This window comes from Vicia villosa, linkage group LG7 (genome assembly GCF_029867415.1).
Source record: "Vicia villosa cultivar HV-30 ecotype Madison, WI linkage group LG7, Vvil1.0, whole genome shotgun sequence".
Taxonomy (NCBI): domain Eukaryota; kingdom Viridiplantae; phylum Streptophyta; class Magnoliopsida; order Fabales; family Fabaceae; genus Vicia; species Vicia villosa.
This window is the reverse complement of record NC_081186.1, coordinates 137,612,970-137,635,257: the sequence shown is the minus strand read 5'-3', so window position 1 is coordinate 137,635,257 and position 22,288 is coordinate 137,612,970. Positions and strand designations below refer to the sequence as shown.

The 22,288-nt window shown below is 36.4% G+C and overlaps 1 protein-coding gene and 1 long non-coding RNA gene across 3 annotated transcripts; both read right to left on the bottom strand.

The window, feature by feature from the left end:
• Positions 1–2,003: 2,003 nt before the first annotated feature.
• On the bottom strand, positions 2,004–3,659 carry LOC131618602 (uncharacterized). Of its 2 annotated transcripts, none has more exons than XR_009288904.1 (2): positions 3,026–3,659; positions 2,004–2,527 (listed from the first exon to the last, which is right to left on the bottom strand). It is a non-coding gene; the product is annotated as an uncharacterized LOC131618602 (long non-coding RNA). The 2 variants fall into 2 exon arrangements; XR_009288905.1 differs by having other exon boundaries at positions 2,004–2,429.
• Positions 3,660–13,794: 10,135 nt separating this feature from the next.
• On the bottom strand, positions 13,795–19,411 carry LOC131616844 (COP9 signalosome complex subunit 4). Its single transcript, XM_058888299.1, has 15 exons — positions 19,229–19,411; positions 18,884–19,015; positions 18,622–18,773; positions 17,747–17,850; positions 17,576–17,636; positions 17,164–17,256; positions 16,990–17,090; positions 15,416–15,524; positions 15,289–15,333; positions 15,129–15,197; positions 14,958–15,049; positions 14,799–14,841; positions 14,393–14,452; positions 14,226–14,285; positions 13,795–14,110 (listed from the first exon to the last, which is right to left on the bottom strand). The coding sequence occupies exons 2-15, from the start codon at positions 19,011–19,013 to the stop codon at positions 14,036–14,038; spliced, it is 1,194 nt and encodes a 397-aa protein (XP_058744282.1). The 5' UTR covers positions 19,014–19,015; positions 19,229–19,411; the 3' UTR covers positions 13,795–14,035.
• Between the last annotated feature and the right edge of the window lie 2,877 nt (positions 19,412–22,288).

Below are 22,288 nucleotides of genomic sequence, written 5' to 3'. Positions count from 1 at the left end.
CTTCCCACTCAACCCAGAGTTGACGGTTATCTTTTATTCTTCCTTCCCACTCAACCCAGAGTTGACGGTTATCCTTTATTCTTTTTCCCACTCAACCCAGAGTTGACGGTTATCTTTTGTCTTTTCCCACTCAACCCAGAGTTGACGGTTATCTTATTTCTTTCCCACTCAACCCAGAGTTGACGGTCATCCTCTATTCAATCCAGAATTGATTATCCTTTTCCCACTCAACCCAGAGTTGACGGTTACCTTTTATTCAACCCAGAGTTGACGTTTGTCTTCTTTCTTTCTCACTCGACCCAGAGTTGACGGTTGTCTTTTGTTCAATCCAGAATTGATTCTTTTTTTCTCAACCCAGAGTTGATGGTTACCTTTTATTCAATCCAGAATTGATTAGTTCCTTTTTCCCACTCAACCCAGAGTTGACGGTCATCTTTTGTTTTTCTCTCAACCCAGAGTTGACGGTTATCTTTTACTCAACCCAGAGTTGACAGTTATCTTTTATTCAACCCAGAGTTGATTATTGTCTTTCTTTCCCACTCAACCCAGAGTTGACGGTTATCCTTTGTTCAATCCAGAATTGATTATCATCCCTACTCAACCCAGAGTTGACGGTTATCTTTTACTCAACCCAGAGTTAACAGTTATCTTTTATTCAACCCAGAGTTGATCATTGTCTTTCTTTCCCACTCAATCCAGAGTTGATGGTTATCCTTTGTTCAATCCAGAATTGATCATTCCTTTTCCCACTCAACCCAGAGTTGACGGTCATCTCTATTTGTTCATTTTTCCCACTCAACCCAGAGTTGACGGTTACTTTTTATTTAACCCAGAGTTGACGGTCATCCTTTATTCAATCCAGAATTGATCCTTTTTCCCATTCAACCCAGAGTTGACGGTTATCTTTTGTCTTTCCCACTCAACCCAGAGTTGACGGTTATGTCTTATTGATATCCTTTTCCCACTCAACCCAGAGTTGACGGTTATTTCTAATTGTTCATCTTTCCACTTTCAACCCATAGTCTTTATCCAATTACTTTCTCTCAACCCAGAGTTGATTTCCTTTCTTTCTTTCTCGACCCCGAGTTGACTTCCCTTTATTCTTCGACCCAGAGTTGACCCACTTTTTCTTTTTCAACCCAGAGTTGATGTTTATTTCATTTCTAACTCAGAGTTAAGTTGTTCGACCCAGTGTTGGTACGATCTTCCTCAGTGGATTTAACACCATTCTTTTCTCTAATGGATCCTATCTTATCAGGCAAATTTTCAGGTTCACTTGGTATTTAATCTTCTTCTACCTCGAATGCTCGAAAGGCTAGCGCCAATCTCGCTTTCAGGTTTAAGACGATTAAATAGGGGCAGCTGTTGCACCCCAAAATTTGCCCATCTATTTATTCTTAATTGGCTTGCATATCTCATTCATTTACATCTTAAGTCATTAACCAAATCATGCATAAAATCAATAAATCTGGCATCGGTATTAAGGATATTGAAGAGCTAAGGTTTGCTATACTTCAAAAGAGATTCAAGACTGTTTCTTGCACTAGTCATGATTGATGAAGTTAAGGTTTTGATACTTCTTCACCAAATTAACAAATTTCTATATGAGAGCGTCATTGAGACGACTTTGGTTTATTCTCTGATTAATTGAAGTGCAGACTGCAAGAGATGATGTCACAATATTCTTTATTTATACCCCCCTCCACACGATCAATTCGAGATTATCTCAGTTAATTATGAAGCTTTTATCGTTATATATTTGAAAATGAAAAGTTGGAGTATACATAAAGGTGAAGTTAAAGTGCATAAAGACAATGGTTGATCTCAAAAGTTCATTACAATTTCTATCCCATTCAAGCATCCATTATCCAATTTCTATACAAAACAACACTTATATGTTCATTCATAATCCATACATAACCGAAGTCGAGATCATTCCAAACTCTATCCATTCTTTAACTACAAAAAATCTCATTACAATTCAAGATCCACATACCTTACAAGGACCAAAAGTCACACTGCATATTCCATTGAAAACTACAAAAATACTAGAGTTCGTCTCATTAAGTTTTACAATTCCATTACAAGCCATATTACAAAAAAAAAAAAGAGGCTTCATTCTAGTGTTCACCGAATCCATTACAATACATGTCCATACAATTTGTCACAAAAAGTGAATTACACAAAAATCCTAAACCTATTACATCATGTCTTCCAAACCGTCTCACTTTCGTCAAGCTCCAAGGGTGACCGTCGCAGCCTGTTACTCCAACCGTCTTCACGTCACAAACACCATCCTCCAACCATAACTCCACCTGCTGCAAAGAAGCCATGAGAAGCCCGGTTCGGCAACTTGAAACCTACCGCATTCATATAGCCTAATCATCCAGAAGCAGTAAAGTTTATATTCACAACAGTAGCAATACACACTGCAGAATGAAAAAAGAGTCATTCAAGATCAGTCCCTATACAATCGAAGCATCATAAATCCATCACCATTCATACATACTCTTTACCAAAACAGTCCCTGCATAATGGTGAAAAACATTCAGTTCAAAAGCAAAATCAATATTGCGCAGCAAGTCACCAAACAAAATTCAGAAGAGGGAAACTTTCTAGTTCTGCTAACAATTACTAACAAGCCCTATTGGCATATTTCCTAACCTTAACCAACTTATAACCACCATATAACAGTTTGTAACAAATTTTTCTAACTGTCAATAAACCTTCAACTGTCATAACAGTTCCCATTAACCTATAACTATTGTTCCCTAACTTCTTCCCATCATAACTATAACTAACCACCTTACCAAATCAGTTATAAAGAACCTGACTATCATAACAAACCAAAAACTTTCCCTAACTGTTTTAACATTTCAGTTACATCTAACCTATTCTCTAACCATATCTCAACTGTCAAACTAATAACAGAAGGTTCCACACAACTAACAACCTCTAACCAACTTCAACTGGACTCATAACAGAAAATCAGAAAAGAGTAACAGAAAATCAGAAGAGAGCTTACCTATATATTCAACATCTCCACAATTATTCAGGGATTCCTCTTCCATTCTTCAATCCTCCACCATCTTCATCATCCAATTCTCTCCACTCTCTCCGAATCATCATCTTCATCCTTTAACCGCAACATCACCATCATCGTTTCATCTCCACGATCAACCTCCTCATCTTCGCACTTCAACAACCTTCAATCCACCACCACAACTTCTCAAAATCTACATCTCAAATCGTCATCACTCCACGGTTCAACTCTGAGCGCCACACAATCTTCATCATCTATCATCAGGAATTCTGCAGCATCTCTCGCAAACCTTCGAAATTGACTTCAATTCTCTACCACGATTCAACATCATCGCTTCCTATAGCCATAATTCCTCATTGCCTTCACTGCGAACAACAACAACGCGTTCTCAACAGAAGAGCACAACAACGGTCACGCATCTTGAACGGAAAAGAGAACAGAGGAAGTCGTAGTTTCACGAGACGGAGACGGAGAGTTCGAAAGAAGATAGGTGAGGACGGTGATGGCGCCGTTGGAATCTTGGTCGGAGTATCGAGGGGGGGACCTCGCCGCCGTCGCTTGAAAGAGGGAGAGCGAAGTTCTGAAAGAGGCCAAAGGTCACACCGAACCCTAATCCCTTTTGATTTTCCTTGATTGAATTAATACATTAATTTGCATAAAGTTTTTAATCAAGTATAACTAAGTCTGAGTATTATGTGCATGATTAATAATGGAAATAAAATAAAATTCTGGTAATTAATTGTTAATTAGGGATAATTGGATTAACGTGAATCATTAGTATAGATTATCAATGTGATTGAATAAAAATGTGGATCAAACAAAATCTGAGAAGGATTGTTCGTGGATCACTCTGGGCCTTACCACACGAAATACTATCCGCACCTCCCTCTTGGCCCACGCGCCCTCTCTTTCAAAAATCTGAACAAAAAAAAACAAGCTTATTGGGCCTCAGCGCATAAATTGCTGCGCCACACCCCCTTGGTCCATAATACTTTTTTTTGACATAAGAAAATCTGATAACAAAACAATTTGTGTGGGCCAGTTCCTTGGGCCCTGCGCCCATTTACTCTTTACACCATTAATTTCAATCTGCACCTCCCTGTTTCTTTTATCTTTATTATGCTTACTTAGATTTTTTCACATTTCTTTTAGTAAATAAAAACTAATTCTTCCTATCATTCTTAGACTTTAATACACATTTCTTGACATATAAGAATAATCACTAAAAATATTAGTTTTAGGCTATTTGTTTTAGTCTTTTACTTGATTTATAATTCAATTTCCTTCATAAAAATCAATAAAAAAATAGTAGTATTTTACTTCATTTTTGTACTATATTTTGACTTGTTATTTCATGTTTATGTGTGATTTTGTACCATTGTACCATTCTCAATTTTGCTTCTAATGTGACTTTATTTTCATGTCTCTTTAATTCCTAATTTTAGGTAGAACTTTAACTTGACAATTTAGGACTTAGAATCATCTTTTAGCTCATATTAGATTAGGTTCTTTTTCCTTTTTCTTTTCAACTTCAAAACATTAATAAAGGACGACGCGAATCATGCTCATACCTTTTTTTTTAGTGGGAAAGAAATGATTGGGGCGTAGGCCCCGATGTATGTTCTTTCCTACTTAGTGAAAGAAATGATTGGGGCGTAGGCCCTGATGTATGTTCTTTCCCATTTAGCGGAAGAGAAATGATTGAGGCGTAGGCCTCGGTGTATTTCTTAACCGCTATTTAGAGAAACGATTGTGGCGTAGGCCTCGATGTGCATTCTCTAAATATCCAAAACTTTGTATTTCTTAACCACTATTTAGAGAAACGATTGTGGTGTAGGCCTCGATGTGCATTCTCTAAATATTCAAAAAAACTCTTTTTAAGGCATGATTCGAGTCACAAATTAATTTCCCTTAAAAGACACTTAACCAAAAACACTTCAAAATATCTAATAAAGGCTCGGACCTAAACAAAGTAAGGAAGTGATGCGAAGCCTTGTAGTGGGTTTTTGTCCATCATGGAATTACACCTAAAAATCATAAACCAATCATCTTTCTCTTGCCTCCGAGGCATTCTTTCTCTTGCCTTCAGGGCATTCTTTCTCATTAATCGGACACGTTATTTCCGCTCCATCCCCAGCTTAAGACTCCAGAGGTCGAGCAGTGGAGTGCGAATGTAACTGTTCAACTAAAAAACACAAAAACAAACAAAAACTAAAGAGCCGAACTACGGCGCTCTGATTCCTGAAAAGGATACGTAGGCATTAGGTCGCGGGGCCTAAGCGAGCACAATTATTTATAAACCTTATTTTCCCCGTGTTTCTTTTCTTTCATTTGCATGCATTCCCTTAGTAATTAAGCTTTAGATTTATACACCCTTTAGATAGCAACAAACATAGGTGGATACCATCGAGTACGATGGGCGTGAGGGGTGCTAGCACCTTCCCCTTGCGTAACCGACTCCCGTACCCGATCTCTGGTCGCAAGACCTTTTCTTATCCTTTCCTTATTCTAGGTTTTCTGATATTCCTTTCCCTCTTTGGGATAAATATATTGGTGGCGACTCTGTTCATTTTCGCGAGCGTGCGACACACTCCATCAACCATCCGGTAAATCACGTCAAATCTGTAACATGTGGTAGACAAAATAACATAGAAATAACAAGAAACAAACACAAATAATTGGAAATAAAAACAAAAAGCAAATAAAAACCCCCCCACACTTGAATCAAACATTGACCTCGATGTTTAAGAACAAGCCCGAGAGGAGTGGCTCACAGAGGTTACTGCAACTCCAGCTGCTACTTCCTAGCTTTCACTAGAGAAGCCCCTTTTTATTTCCTGAAAACAAAACAAAACAAAAAGAAAACCACGTAATTAAAAGCGTGGGTTTCCTCCCACGAAGCGCTTCGTTTAACGTCGCATGGCTCGACGGTCCACTATCCTTTATTATGGAGGGTATTTCCTTTTCCAAACCTTGTTGTTTGTCACCTCCGTAATCAAGAACTCATGAAGATGAGCGGCATGGACTACTTTTCTCTTCAACTCACTTCCCACTCTCCTCGTTTTACCTTGAGTTTCCTCTTTCTTTTTCCTTTTGGCTTCTTCAGCAAACTTAGGAGCTTTGGTAGATGCATGAGCTACGGCCACCTGAGAGACTATGCTTGAGACTTTTTCTGGGGGCGGTCTTGGATTTTTGCTCCCTCCTTCAGTTTTAAGTATGCCAACCGAAGAGTGATTATTGCCACCTACACTTTGCTTGTTGACTTCCAACACCTTCAAAGTTACCTCTTCATCAAATGATTTTATGATTATTGTCCCTTTCCTCTTTATTTTTATTGTCCCTTTCGTTTAGAGACAGTGGTTATTTTCGTACATTAGGCGTTTGATAGATTGAACCATATTAGAACTTAGAACCACAAGGATGATGAATAATTGAGTATGGAGAATGAGAGAGTGAGAGAATGAAAGAGAGTAATTAAGGGTGAAAATATGAAATTTCTTTATTAATGAAATACCATAAGGTTTTTATAGAATGAGAATATGAGATGCAATTATCAAAATAAAAAAACTAAAAACTCCCAAATATAACAGGTGTTGCACTATTATGTCAACTAGTTGCATTCATCTATTATCTTAGAATACATGAAAAATACTACAGGTGTAATGGGTTTGACATCTTATATCAACCACTTGCATTTAGTTATTGTAAGTTCTGTTTGACAGATATAAATACGTGTAATCGATTACACTATTATGTCCACTTATTACCTGCACGTGAATTACTCTTTTCTCTTAACATGTTTTTTAGTCATTGAATTTTCTGAATATTTTCTTAAATTCTCTTTAGAGAATTATTTGAAGAATATACCAACTTATAGTCATTTCAAAAATTACCAACTTTTTTTTGTTTCTCTTTGGAGAATATATTATTTGAGTTTCTCTTTGTTAGAGAAATTATTTTGAGTGATCAAATGACCATTATTAAATTATCTTTAGAGAATTATTTGAATTCTTTCACGTTTGAGAAAATTATTATAACTAATCTTTATATCCGATACTACAAGTCATATTAATATCATATTTGTCTGATTTTGTATAACCAGAGAGTGTATTTTTAGACTAATTATCTATTGTAAAATAGACTTGATTTGTTTTATTCTTGAGGTGTACCTAGACGGAGTGGTAATAACTATGAAACTTCACTATGAGATTTATGATTTAAAATAGTTGGAAGACTATTTGTTGATACATAATATAATAGTGTGGTACCAAGCAGTTTTTTTCCACAACAGAATAACCACTCCCACACGTAAGAGCAGTAGACAAAGATTGTTCAAAGAAAAAAACGGTTGAGTTAATGAAATTGTTACAGTTGCAACTTATAAAAAGACAACTTTGGAACCGTTTCATCGAAACACACAAAGTAACCGCAACCTCAAACGGAAACCTTTGTGTCACTCAAAAAAATGAATGAAAACTCAATTTTGCAGACAAAATTCAAAGACCTAGAATCAATGTTCGACGATGTGATACTACGTGGCCACGAAAAACATTCACTTGAAGACATTCAACAGAAACTTACATTCATAGGAAACCTTGTATCTGCCGAAGCTAAATCTTGTCCAACAGAACATCTGCATCACTTAACGGAAAAGATCGAATCATTGAAGAAATCTTTCAATGAAAGGGACAGCACTTTCACAACATTTACGAATCCAGAGTTCGACAAAGATTCCATTTCGAATTCGAATTCTTCTTGTTCTTGCACTGAGTCTTGTTTGAAAGATGAAGAACTTGATGAGAGCAACTTGAATGTTATCGATGACCCGGATAAGCTTTTTCCTGATTTTGTTGGTGAGAAGGGGGTTGTGGGAGTTAGAGGAAATGGGGTGGAGGAAAATGGTGAAAAGATTGATGTTGGAAGTGGAAAAATTGGAACTTTTTTTTATCATGATGCTGAGGAATTTTGTGAAGATTTTGATAAAGAAAATGAGGTTTTGGAGGAAAAGAAGGAATTGGAGAAAGTGAAAAGTGGGTTTGGGAAGAATTGTTGTGTGTTGGTTAGTGGAGTTTTTATTGGTATGAGTTTGATGGGTTTTATTATGGTGAATTTTTCTGGTTGCTTTGATGAATATATGGAACAAACAAGTTATGCAATTCCAACTTAGATAGATAAGTGATGGTAAACTTTGCATTCCAATTCTTCTTGTTTAGTTTGATTTTCTTCAAGAATATTTTAACTTATTATAGTTAGATGTTATGATATGATTTGTATTTTAGATTTAGATCAATTTATTATTATGAATTATGTATAATCAAACTAATCACCATGGCTTGATTGATTGATGATTTTTTAAAAAATTTATTTTTTTTGCATCGATATTTTTAGGTTCAAATTCAGTCATGTACACGACTCAGTGTTAAAATCTCTGCAGTTGCCTAATAGAAAACTAAATAGCCTTTAACTATTTTCTGAATTTTGGGAGGAAACAAATCTTGCACGTAATGCACCAATGTCAATACTTTCATAAAAGAGAGAACAGATACTATTAATGGAGTTTGATTTTTCTTAGAAAAATAAACAAATTTTTTATGTGCTTGTAGACTAATGGAGAAATAGGTTTTAAATTTGCATGGTCCTTTAAGGTAGTTTGGACCATAAATGGGACAGTTTTCAATATAACCTTTGATAAAGTAATCTACATGATCTTGATAACCATTATCACACTAGATCCAAATTATTTCTTTCCGATGCCATATCAATACTATAAATTTCATTGGTATATATCAAGTTCACTGAATTTTTAAGCCTTCGCCTCTATATTGGTAGTGGAGTTTAATTACTAGCTCACACGCGTAGACGCCATGGGAAGACGGTAATCATACTCAACAATATTCACCAGAGTAAAAAAGGAAATGTTTCGCGAATACGTTGGGCGGACTCATCAAAGAAGCTGTAGAAGTTAGAGGAGCTAATGACAAACTAAGAAGGGATTAAGATCATACTTCATATTTAGAGAAAAGTTGGGATTGAAAGAGTTGGAGAATATGAGTGACCTTCTTACTCGAACCCAATCTTACATCAATTATAAAGAAAAGATTCTAACCGAAGATGTTGAGAGAAACAAGGCATCTGGAAATGAGTAACAAGGAGACAACAAACGCCGTGAAGACGAAGGTAAGGAGAGGAACAAATGAGCATTTTGTTGAATGAGTCTAGAAAGAGAATCTTGCATTAATGTACCAACACTGATTCAAGGAAGCTACGGACTACGGTAAAATATCCTCACGTCGTGAAAGAGTCGATACGAACCGATAAAACATAATATTGGAGTTTTCATAAAAGTATGGGCATGAAAATAACGAGTGCACCCATCTGAAAGACATAATAGAAGATTTAATTAAGACGAAAAAGACTTGATAGATACACTAAAGATGACACACTAATGGGAGATCATAAGAGACACGTGCATTCTCCACGAAAAGTTATTTCACTAAGTGAATCTCTGCATAAAAAGTGTTATCCCCGTCAGGGTAGTACTCCTTCCAAGAAGACACTAGAAGCATGTGAAGGCACTAGCAAAGAGCAAGGTCGGCCCAACCAATCATGGGAGGGTTGTTCTAATTTTAAAAATAGGTTTAAAAGAATATAACTTTTTATCAAATTTTTGAAAAAAAAAAAAATCAATACAAAATTATAGATTTTAAAAATAATTATGAATTTACACTTATTTTTAAAAAAATAAGTGTGAAACTAATTTCGAAAACAAACTATGATTTTGTATCTGTTTTTAAAAAATAGGTATAAAATTTATTGTTTTAGTAATTACAAAAAATTAATGGGTCCCTTAGAATTTTAGGCCCATAATTGTAGCACATGTTACACTCCCTAATGGTCGGTCCTAGCAAAGAGAGAGATGGAGGTGAAGAGGAAAACAACAAGAAAGGAAAGTGACCCTTTACAGCCTCAATCTTTTAAGATTATCACTTTATTTTATTCATCATAAGAGGGTTTCCACCACTGAAGATGGCATCCAAAGGAACCATAAAGTGGAAATTTTCAAAATGTTGTCTGTTGGCAGGAATCAGGAACCGTCTTTAGGCGAGAACCATGAACAGTCCATCCCTAGTTTTAGAGAAAGCGAGAAAGTATGAGGTATACCCAACGAGATATTTTTGTTGGTAATAATGGGCTACATTTCCAATTTTCAAGAATTTTCATTGATGAAGGGAGTTCATTTATGAAGCATACATTCTTTAATTTCTCAACTTCCTCGTCGATGTTCGACCGCTTCTCGTCGCCAACATTACACATTCTCTGAACCACAGGTTTCTTGGTGGAATCAACTGTGAAATGGTGACATATCACTCTAGAGTAGATACCTGGCATGTATGTGGGGGCCCAAGAAAACAAATAAATATTCCTCCTTAACATTGCGATCAGCTCTTCCTCTTCATATTTGATCAAGGAGGTGCCCATCTTGGTGGTTTGAAAATATTGGTGCCAAATTTGGACCTTCTTTAGATCTTTAGTGGGCGTCAGTCTTTCTTTTTCGAGCTCCATCCTAGGATATAAATTTACAAAATTCATTCCTTGCGCTCTTAGTTGAAGAATGGTGGTTACGACCTTCTACGCCCTCCTTATCCTAAGGATGTCCTGATAATATTCTTGGCCGGTCTCTTGATTGCCTCAAACTATTCCAGCCCATCTTTTAGGTAGCAAATACTTCATGCTTAGGTCCAATGCTGACAGGGCAACTCTTAAGATATTGAGGATGGTACGTCTTATGGTGATGGTGTATGAAGAACGGGTGTCTACCACAAGATACCTGGTCTTGATCATTTTCGTGTTCTCATTCATCCCAATCATTGTTTTGAGAGTTTGTGACTTTTTACATGTACTTGCTCACCAGAGAGTTCAAGTAGTGAATCTTGAAACATTGAGAGGTCATATGAATTGAAGCGGAGCCCCTGGAATGCGACCTAGTATAAGACGTCTATGAATGTGACAAAGTATTTGGTACCTCCAGTTGAATCCACCTGGATAAGACCACACACATCAGGGTATATGATTTCAAGAATTGCCTTCGACTTGCTTCTTGCATCCTTGTTGAAGTTGTACTTATGTTGCTCTGCATGCTCACATTTCTCGCACATTTCATTTGGAATGTCAATTTCTGGTAACCCTGAAACCATTTTTTTTCTTTTTAGAAATGTGATGTCTTTGAGGTTGAGATGTCCAAGTCTATAGTACCATATCCATTCATCCATGCTAGATGCAGTTGCCAGTCATTTGTGCTACATCACATTAAGTTTAATCTTGAAGGTTCTATTCTGAGACATAGGATCCTTCAAGATCAACCTTCCACCTGAGTCGATAACTCTCATCATCTTATCTTCAATTGATACTTTGTAATTCTTTTCTACCAAAGGCCTTATGCTAAGCAAATTGATTTTCATGCCTGGTATATACAATACATTGGAAATTACTGACCTTTTTCCATATTTTCTCATAATTAGAACATCACCAATACTTTCAACTTCTAGAGTATTATCATTTGCAAATTTCACCATGTTCTTCAACAACGGTTTTATGTTATCAAACCAATATTTTCTATCAGTCATGTGTGATGAGCATCCTGAGTCAAAGTATCACTAGTCCTTGAATCTTTATTCATCTCTTATGGTGATAATCAACAACATCTCTTCTTCTTTATGCTTTGCAATCTTTGCATCACTTTTTTAATTTTTTTGTTTTTTAGGACAATCACTAGAGTATAGATCATACCTCTGACAATTAAAACACTGAATGTGACTTTTGTCAGGTTTTTCGACCACCACATCTTTCTTTACTTGCAACACCACCTCTGGGGTTTCTTTTATATGTGGATCTTCTTTGATTTGAAGAATTTCCTTCTTGTTGGCTTCCTCTACCAGTCGAATTGTTGTAACCTCTTCTACATTTGTTGTCGAATCACTTTCCTTTGTCTTTCTTTTCTTTTGCTTGATTGCGCCTGTAGAGCCACATCACTCTTCAACTTGTCTACAACTCTTTCAGTCATTATTTGTTCATGATATTTAAGCGTTCCTTGAAGCTCTTACTTTGTCAATGTTGACAAAAAAAATTATTCTTCAATGGCTACTACCACGTGAGCGAATTTGGGAGCCAATGACCTCAAAATCTTTGCGACAACTGATCTTGATGTTAACGTTTCTCTGTATACCATGATTTGATTCACCAATTTCATAACCCTAGTGAAGAAATCAATTATGCTTTCACTTTCTTCGATCTGAAACAATTCATACGTTCTTTGTGAATTTCTAACCTCACCTTTTCAGCGCCTCCAAACGATTTTTCTTGAATATCTCACGCTTCTATCGTTGATTCCACATCACTTGGCTTTTCAAAATTATTTGGATCAACACATTGATGGATTATAAAGAGGATTTTATAATCTTTCTTCTTTAATTCTTTATGTGCAGGCTTTTGTTCATCTGTCGCGTTTTCTACAAGTAGTGTTACTCCTTCATTCACAAGATCCCAAAGATTTTGATAAAAAAACAATATTCATGTGCTTACACCAATTCTCATAATTCTTACTCTTCAAAATTGGAAAACTCGCTGAAAAATGCTCATTTGGATGATTCATCGCGCTATGCTTTTCAAGAATCACACAGGTAGTCATCTAGATACTACTAGATAGTAAAATTACACCAAAAATTTGGAGAATTCTGAATCAATCTTGATGAACAAGAATCAATTTTTCCGATTGATTTCCCTTCTTGTTCTTCAATCTTCATTCGAGTTAATCAACCACACCTTGGTTGCAAGATGATTCCGCTGAACAACGATTATAATAGAAGAAAAGAAAAGATGAATTGGGAAATAAAAGAGAAATTAGAGTTTCAGAAAAAGGGGAAAGAAGAAGAAAATTTTGCAGAGTTTCTCTCTGCCTTCAAAATTGAAATTTTATTCAACTTTTCTTAACACAAATGTATTATTACAATGACATGGTACCTCCCTATTTATAGGCTGAGTTTGCTTACACACTAAGTAATCTCTAACAAACTAACATAACTCAAACAAAATAACGCTAAGTCAAAATTTAGTCGAGGTTAGCTCCTTCGACATTTAAACATCTATACACATTTGACATACAACACATAGCAACACAAAGAATTACGTTCTCATTAGTACAGAGGATGATTTGGAGATGCATCTTCAGATACATTCAAATAACATACATATATGCATCTCCACATATTTTGTTCAAAATGAGATGAATCCCATAATGACAAAGTTTGGTGTGATTTTGAATGCACCCAAAAATACATCTCCAGACGTTTCATGTTTTCAACAATGTGAGGCTATGGGTGGAAAGAACATTCCCCTTAATAAATTAAGGGCAAAATATCCTAACACCTAAGTGGAGTGAAATTATTTATAAAAAATTCCAAATCTTGCAACCACAAATTGGCATCCATATTTTATTGGATAAAAGTCCATTTCTCCATGCAAAGAATGAAGAAATAGGGGAGAAATGGTCTTTGATGCAGGTCTAGATGAGTGGAAATCCTCAAAATTTTCATTATTCCAATTTAAATGCTAGAGTAGAAGAGGTAGCGCCGCTCATGATTAACTCTATAATCCAGGTAACCCAAATTCTGACCAAATGTATTAAAATGAATCCTACAACATAAATCATGAGGCGGCAAATGGTTATGTTCAAATGAAGAGGGCAGGCCTTCCGGTAACGAATCACACAAAATAGATATTTTAACTTGAGTCGAAATGGCCATATAAACTTTGTGGATAAACCGAATCAGTGACTCCAATACATGACAAAACTATTGTATCTATCTATTTGTAGCATATTTATATCAAGCACAACTGAGATGAATTTCAGAATTAAACAGAACAAGTGACCATATAAACATTTTCGATAAACCGCATCTGTAATTCCAAATCATGAGAATTTGGCAATAATCCCAGTCAAACAGGAACTGGAATGCCCTTCTTAGCCATACTATCCAAAACATCGTTGAGAGCTTGACATAGACCAACAATCTGCAACACCAAACCATCATTAAGGTTTAGAAGAATTAAGAATGACCGAACCATTTTCATATTCTAGCTTTCTTACAGTCCATGTGAATTGACAGACTATTTGAGAAAAACATACCTGCTGGTCCCATCTCTGCAACTCTTCAGTGTCATCGTCAAAATGTATGATAGCTTCAACCTGATAAAAATCATTCAAAATTCAACCTTAATATTAACATTCCCATTTTTATTTGAGTACTTTTATGAACCAAGAGGTAGTAAAGGTTATTTAACAATTAGTTATACCTGATCGATAGATCCCTTCATCCTGTCCTCATAAATCATCCGTGATGCTATCTTCTCAGCCTGAAAGTATAATAATTGTGAGAGAGAAAAATCAAAGCAAAAATCTTACAAGCTGTAGGACCCATTGAGTGAACATAAGAAAAACCACTGCCAGTAGGATTTTCCTCCTCCTGAACCTTTTAGTTCAGTAATTTGCAAAAAAAGCTATTATCAATATGCTACACCTTTCAATTAATTTTTTCTTATTTAAATCTGATGGTTAATTTAAATAAATCTTCATATCAAATAAGGAATATATATCAGAAACAAGAAATGCTGAATTCGATTGACAGATATGTGTTCTATCTGTAATGTGCACTGCTCTTTACTGAAAAATAAGAATAACTTTGGATGAGAAATTCTATACCTTGGGAGGTGGGATTCCCAATAGTGTGCCTAACTCATCAAAGCTACAAAAGAAGCGAACAGAAAGATTAAAAGAAGCAATAAAATAACCAAACCGTGAAAATATTAAAATAATTGACCCATAAGGAAACAATAAACTGATAAATCCCATTTCTCATACCTGATATTAGTATAAAGTTTGCTTGCACTCAGAAGATTATGCTCAATCATTGCTCGGTCCAGCACAGTGAAATTGTCTGGAAGAAGGGCTTTCTGTGGAAAAGTAAAAGCTGAAACATGCCCATATCATGACCATCAAAAAATATGAAGATACAACACAAACTTAAATAACCTGATGTGGTTTCAATTCTTCGGCAAAAGCATCAATTTCAGGCCTTCGAAGAATTCTTTCCAAATACACCTGATGCATAAAGAAATCACATTATATGACCAGTGTGGAAAGTAAAAAGAGGCAGACAAAGAACGGGGAAAAGGAAAGGTGGGAGAGAAACCTTTTGCAGTATGGGATAGATCTTCAACTTTGAACACCGCTCATCCTAATCCAAGTCCATAAAAACTAAGGTATTAAGATTTGACAAGTTCACATTTGTATCCTGTTTTATATGATTGAAGTTTTACCTTGTACAATGTGGCAAGAACACGGGAACGTTGAGGTCCTGCGCCTGCCAATATTGTGCATGTAACGGCAGCAGATAAAGCTTGCCCAAGTGCTTCCTCGTTAATTTCCCTGTAATTTAAGGTGCAAATGTGATAACTGACTATCATATGTAGCATTTAAGATATAATCCAAGGTTGTCAAAATAAAGAGTGCATGTAACTTAATGTATAACAGCTTAATGTATCTAAAAACAACTTAATGTCCGTATTCAAATGTTAGATATACGCATATACCAAATCATAACTTATGGACAAATAAATCACATGATTCGCAGTCCAGACACAAAGAGCATAACAAGTTAAATAATAAAAATTGATAGCATGAGAGATTATCGGAATAGGTTCCCTTCAGTGAGCTAGACTTGACACAATATAGCTTGGATTAAGCTTATCAAATCTGGGTTCATTCACCTCATAGGCCTACTGGGTCATTTGCATGGCAAACTAGCAATGATAAGTTTGTTCATGTTTATAGGTTCATGAATTTGTTTGTGTTGAGAACAATGGGGTTGGTACTTAATACAACACAGTTCACCTCCTTAACAGATGGGTACGTGTTGGGATGCTAGATGCATCTACGCATGGAGTCTAACTAATGAAACAGTTGTGAGGCTATATTTGTGCACTACATAGCCTTGTAATTCAGCTATAGACATTTGGGATTTTTTTAAACCCTGAACCAGTGCAATTTCAGGCATGGCTGGGTATATAACCACCATACTGTAATTTCTTATGCCCTCAAACTTGTGATTCTATGCGAGCCTATACAGATATATGTGGTTACACAAACAATTCTGTCAGTGAGTTAAATCAGTTTAAATACCTAGAGTTATAAACTTGTATAATGCTATGAGTTCAGCCCACCGTGAATATAATTACTAATGATATTGGCTTAACATATCTATTTGTCCTGAACAGATGCCAAAATGTTTTGGAAAGTGATAACTCATCAATTATGATGAGTTCATTTCGGGCCGAGGCACAACCCAGTTGAAGGCAATGCATAAATATTACTATTGTTACGTCCTCACTAACATTTTATGTTACTCTAAAAGTTGAGATACCACATTCAAAACACAGAATGTGAATCACAAAATCTAGGTATTGCCTCCCAATGGACATAGGGAGGAAAATACTGGCTTGGACTCGGACCAAACAAGTTGTTCGTTTGGAATTAGATTCACTAAATTTCCAAAAAAGCATGTGACTATTATCATTAGAAACCCTCCAGATTACAAATTATGGCTAAAAAACAATAGAATTCTTATATCTATTGTAAAAAATAAACATGACTTGAAGTTGATTAGAACTACATGCAAACACAAGCAGTTATGTTTATAATATCAAAATGTTCTTGTAGGCTAACACAAATATCAGGTACACGGGTATTTATCATTCTATCAAGCACCGTTGTGTTTGCAATTACAGCCAGGATTTGGATTATAGTATCAAGCTATATGCTGGATTGTAGCATTCTCTAAAATGATTATGTTATGAAAGCATAGGAGGGAAAACGTAATATGGAGGATACATACTCGTCCCCTATTTGCCTTTTCTCAATTTGAGAAATATCATAATATCGTAAGGCAGCCTCCAAGAACTTCCTCTTCAGATCTAAGATCCTCGCATAGCAAACCTGAAGAATAGAGGAGAACCAAATTAGACAAGGTTCATGTATGCATCTTTAAGCTTAGTTATCATTTTCAAACCTTGTACTTCAAATTCAGCACTTCATGTTGGCTATTGCTAACCAAGAATGATGCTTTATTAATGAAAGCTTCAGCATTGACAGCATCGTCATCCTGGCAAATACGGAAAAAAATATTTAAAATAACCTTTATGATTCTGGCATTAAAACCAATATATCGATACTATTTATAGGGGAACAAACATCCCCGTACAGCACTGAAGTGATTCATTTAATACATTTAATAGACTATGTGAAAAGTAGTTCAGATATAAAATTGTATTCTTATTAAATATGTTGAAACCAGGACACGTGATTCAATTTTTACATAAGAATACATACACTCTGGCAAGTTAGATCAATCTCCCAATATGGTCTTGGAACCTTATATCTATCAAATATGGATTTCCTTGCACAAAATATAAAATAAATACCTCAAGATATAAACAGGCAATTTGGACACACTTTGATAACCTGAATGTATCATCAATTACCCTGATAAAATAAATCAAAAAATAAATATTAACAAAGGGACATTTTCAAATTTTGACTGAATTATAATAATATAGGCAAGCAAGTAAATATTGTTGGAAGTTCTCAGAGACCTCATTCCTGAATCTAGGTCGATACCACTGAGCATCTGAGCGGCTTTTGACCATTGCTCCTCAGATTCATAAAGCTCAGCCAATTTCTCTCTAATAACCAAAACCTATAATAAAACAAGAGACAGTTAGCATGGCAAAATGTACATACTTGAACAGGTATTATGTGACTGATTTAAACAAAGATATGTAATGTAATGAGAGGTTTTTTCTTAAAGCAAGATATATTCAGAATACTTTTTCAATCAACATCTCTCAACATAGAAAACTCTTCCTAGAGAAAGAGTTTCTGAATTTTCTTTTTATGAAGTTTCTGAATACATAACAAAATTTACTATTCTGAATTCTGTTGGAGAAAGAGTGATTATGTCTTTTCCTTATCACAACCCCCACCTTTCTACAGTTTATACAGTCCCTACAGTTAACACAAAAATAGTGTTGGAAATACTAGTAGTCAATGATGGATTGCAGCCAACACCCATAACGTAGTGGTATAGTGGGTAGAGGACTCTTCGACGAAGTGGTTATACCTCTACTAGGTATAGCCACTTCGTCGAAGTTTCGACAAACAATACAAGAAATTTGCAACATATTATATGCTTATTTATCTGCCCTGTTTTAGTTATAGCCGTGTTATATTTTGTGGCCCGTAATTCTCAAATTCTGCTATATCCATATGTCTGTATCACATCATATTCATCTCTGTTGTATACGTGCTTCATCTTAGGGTTTAATTTTGCTCTCATTCTGAATGGTGTTATAATACTATTCATATCACGCTTAAAAAAAGCAGCATTCGAATTAACTACGATTATTTAGCAAAAGATAACATTACAAAACAAGCATGTAGTTAGAGACAGAATGCACAAAATTCAAACCTGTTCTTCAAACGACACAACTCGGGGCTGAATCTGAGCAAGTATAAAATGAGCAATCTCTTTCTGCGTCTCCGGCGTCAATCTCCCCAACTCCTCAGCAAAACTCTGCAGAAGCTGCCGCGACACGACTAAAGGAACATCATCTGATAATACTGAAACACCAAACAAAATTCAAACTCACAACAATCTCATATATCAATTAAAGCAAAAACAAAAACAAAATTAAAATAAATAAACCCTAGGGGCGAGAGAAATCGTTTACTGTGATCTATGAACTTTCTAGCTTGACCGATATCGTTCGACGAAATCACAGCGGCAAGAATGTGCTTATACTGCTCTATCTTTTGCCTTTGGTCTGTAATCGCAGAAGCGTTCGCAAAAGCATTCTCCATCACTGTTTCACATTAACATTCAACAAAACACATTCAACAAAAAAATAAGTAACCAAAACTGTTAAACCCTAAATTTTGAAATAGGAACGAAAATTTCAATTTGGTGTTTCTAGAAAATTCTTAGACGTTGTTGTAGGTTCATTCAACGATCAAAAGAAGTGGAAGTGAAGGGGAATAATAAGCGGAAGAGAGTGAAGTTGAACGGTGGAGTTTACCTAAGGGTGTTGGTTTGTGAATTTTTTTTCTCTGTCCTTTGTTGTGTAAAATAGAATCAGAATGCAGAACCAAGGGAATTCCTTGAAAGCTATATACTGAAGCTGAACTTGGAATTTCACCGCAATTTTATTGAAATTCACCAAAGGATCCAACCAAACCAAAGGTGTAGTGAGTGAGTACGTAGGGTATGCATTGAGCACTACATGGGGTGTTTTTAGCATAAAATAATAATATTTCTGGACACTTAATTGGACTTGGGTTTTAGTGCATGTTTGGTTTGGCTTTTGAAAAGGCCAAAAGCAATTCTAGATGTGTAGAATCAATTCTGGACAATTTTAAGATGTTTGGTTTGACAAAAATAGAATTGATTCTGTCTCCAGAATTGATTCTACTTGAAGCTAGAATTTGTAGCTTCTGCCTCCAGAATTGATTCTGGATTATTTTTACACTGTAATTTATTATTCAACTCACTTTTACAAAAATGTATCCAAACATAAATCAATTCTGCTAAACTCAATTCTGCTGGAATCAATTCTACCAAACTCAATTCTACTAGAATCAATTCTGTCCACCGCCAATCCAAACACACCCTTAATGGGTTAGATTCATGGGCAAATGAGAATTGGGAACTTTTTTATGACAATTTCTTTATCGACCCCCTTTTCTTCTTAGGAACCTGCAGCGAAATTTCAAAAACGCCTTTTATTTCGGAAGTGCATCTCTGAGGTCATCAAAAAGGGTGATTTCGGAGATGCATCTCCAAAATCATTTTTATTTAAAAAAAAGGTGTTTTCGGAGATTTATCTCCGAAAACACTTGCGTTTTGCTGTTTAAACAAAACAGTCTCCCTCCTTTTTTATTTTATCCTAAAACACAAATACTTCAATACAACAATCATTTCCTCCTACTACTACACAAAGTTTGACCTCTAAATTTGCTCTACAACATTTAAAGGCTGCATTCAAAGCTTCAAATTTGTAAGTTTCAAAACCTTGAACTTTAGAATTGATAATCATATTAGGGTTGTTAGAAATTAGCATAATGTAGTAGGTTTAAGTTATTATGGGTCAATGGTAGTGTATAGTTGATAAAAGTAGGATTTTGAATGGGTTAGGGCAAGAAATGGGTTTCTACAAAAAATGGAGTTCGCAGGTTTTTTCGGAAGTGCACTTTCGAAAACACCTCTCTGACCAATTTCGGAAATGCACTTCCGAAATGTAGTCAGAATTATTTTTTCTTCTTAATTGTTTCGCCGTCTTACCGGTTTCAATTTTTTCAAGAAAATGTCAGGAAACCAGGTACGACTTAGATAGGGTAGGGAGACCCAGACCTCATCGGCTCGACGCGAGCGGGAGACACAGCTAACATCGCATGGGGACGAGGTTGAGTACGAGTACCCGTCCAAATGGATGATGCGCCTGCAGGTTCCTCATCTGGATCGAGGAGTTGGCTGGTTCGGGCGTCTTCCTCTCGTGAGGTGGTACGTGAGGAGGAGGAGGTGAGACATGATGAGGAGGAGATATCTGATGTTGACCCTCAACATAGAGAGGATGATGCAGAGGACGACTACCCGGGAGGGCCTACAGACACTTCTATGTTGATTTACTACCATGACCATGTCGCTCGACGTGTTTGGGAGGGAGAGGTAGTTTTTTTAATTACACTTTATAATTAAACTATTTTTTATTTAGGTTTTTATTCCACTTTCTCCTAACGGTCTAACTAACAATGTTTTTTGTTTTTGTTTTTTTTGTGACGGGAACGGCCGATCATAAAATCTGTGAACCATACGCGGAAAATATTTTCTCTATTTAAACCACAGACTCAATGGTTTAATGACGTTGTAGTTGCGAGCGGGCTTGGTGGGTTATGCATGACCGGCTATAGTACCATCAACCACGACATGTAGGGGGCTTTTGTCGAGCGGTGGCACAAGGAGACGTCTTCTTTCCACCTTCCTGTTGGGGAGTTGACGATAACCTTACACGACGTGGCCTGTCTGCTCCACCTGCCGATTAGAGGGAGGTTACTGGACCATTCTCAGCTACAGAGGGTTGAGGCCATAGAGTGGATGGTGGATTATCTGGGTATGGACCCAAACATGGCGGATTATGAGTGCAGAGCGACTAGTGGGGCGCATATCAGGTTCTCTAGCTTGAAAGAGCTGTATGAGAACCACTTGGTGGCGGCAGCGAAGTCCGAGCAGGAAGGTGACGGGCTTTCTACTGAGTATCATCGTGCTTGCACTCTGCGATGTTGGTTAATGTTCTTGGTAAGCACTTCACTCTTTATGGACAAAAGTGCAACCTACGTCGACATGACGTATCTCCGATACTTTATCGATCTGACTACAGTTGACCAGTGGAATTGGAGGACAGCCATTTTAGTATACCTATACCAGAAGCTGAATGAAGCCTCCAACTAGAAGACCAGCAGTTGACAAGATCTTGCACACTCCTCACGGTACGTTTCTTTTTAATTATTTCACATTTAATTATGGTTCAAATTTTTTTCAACATATTATTGTATCGTATTTGTGTTTCAGGGTTGGATCATCTCATACTTCCACCGCATCCACGGCTTCGACATTGATCCTGTGTATGATGAAATCATGTCCAGGGCCGCCCGATACGTCCTCCAAAGGGGGAATAACACAGTGGGTCCATATCGCGTGTACCTCGACCGCACGGTGCACGATGACATCTGTTGGATGCCCTTCACTGATTACCGTGAAGTTGTCTCATTCGACCGCATCACATTATATTCTGGATGGTTGGCATGTGGGACCAACACTATGGTCAAGTATCTGTCGGAGCGGTGCATGAGGCAGTTTGGACGTGTGCAGATGATACCGAGGTCTCTGATTGAGGCTGCTCCTGACACCGTTGAAGGATAGAAAAACACTTAGAAAGGGGGAGTTTGAATAAGTGTGACTTTAAAAACTTATAAGATAAAAACAATGAACACAATTATTTTTATCTTGGTTCGTTGTTAACGAAACTACTCCAGTCCACCCCCTTAGAGTGATTTACCTCAACTGAGGATTTAATCCACTAATC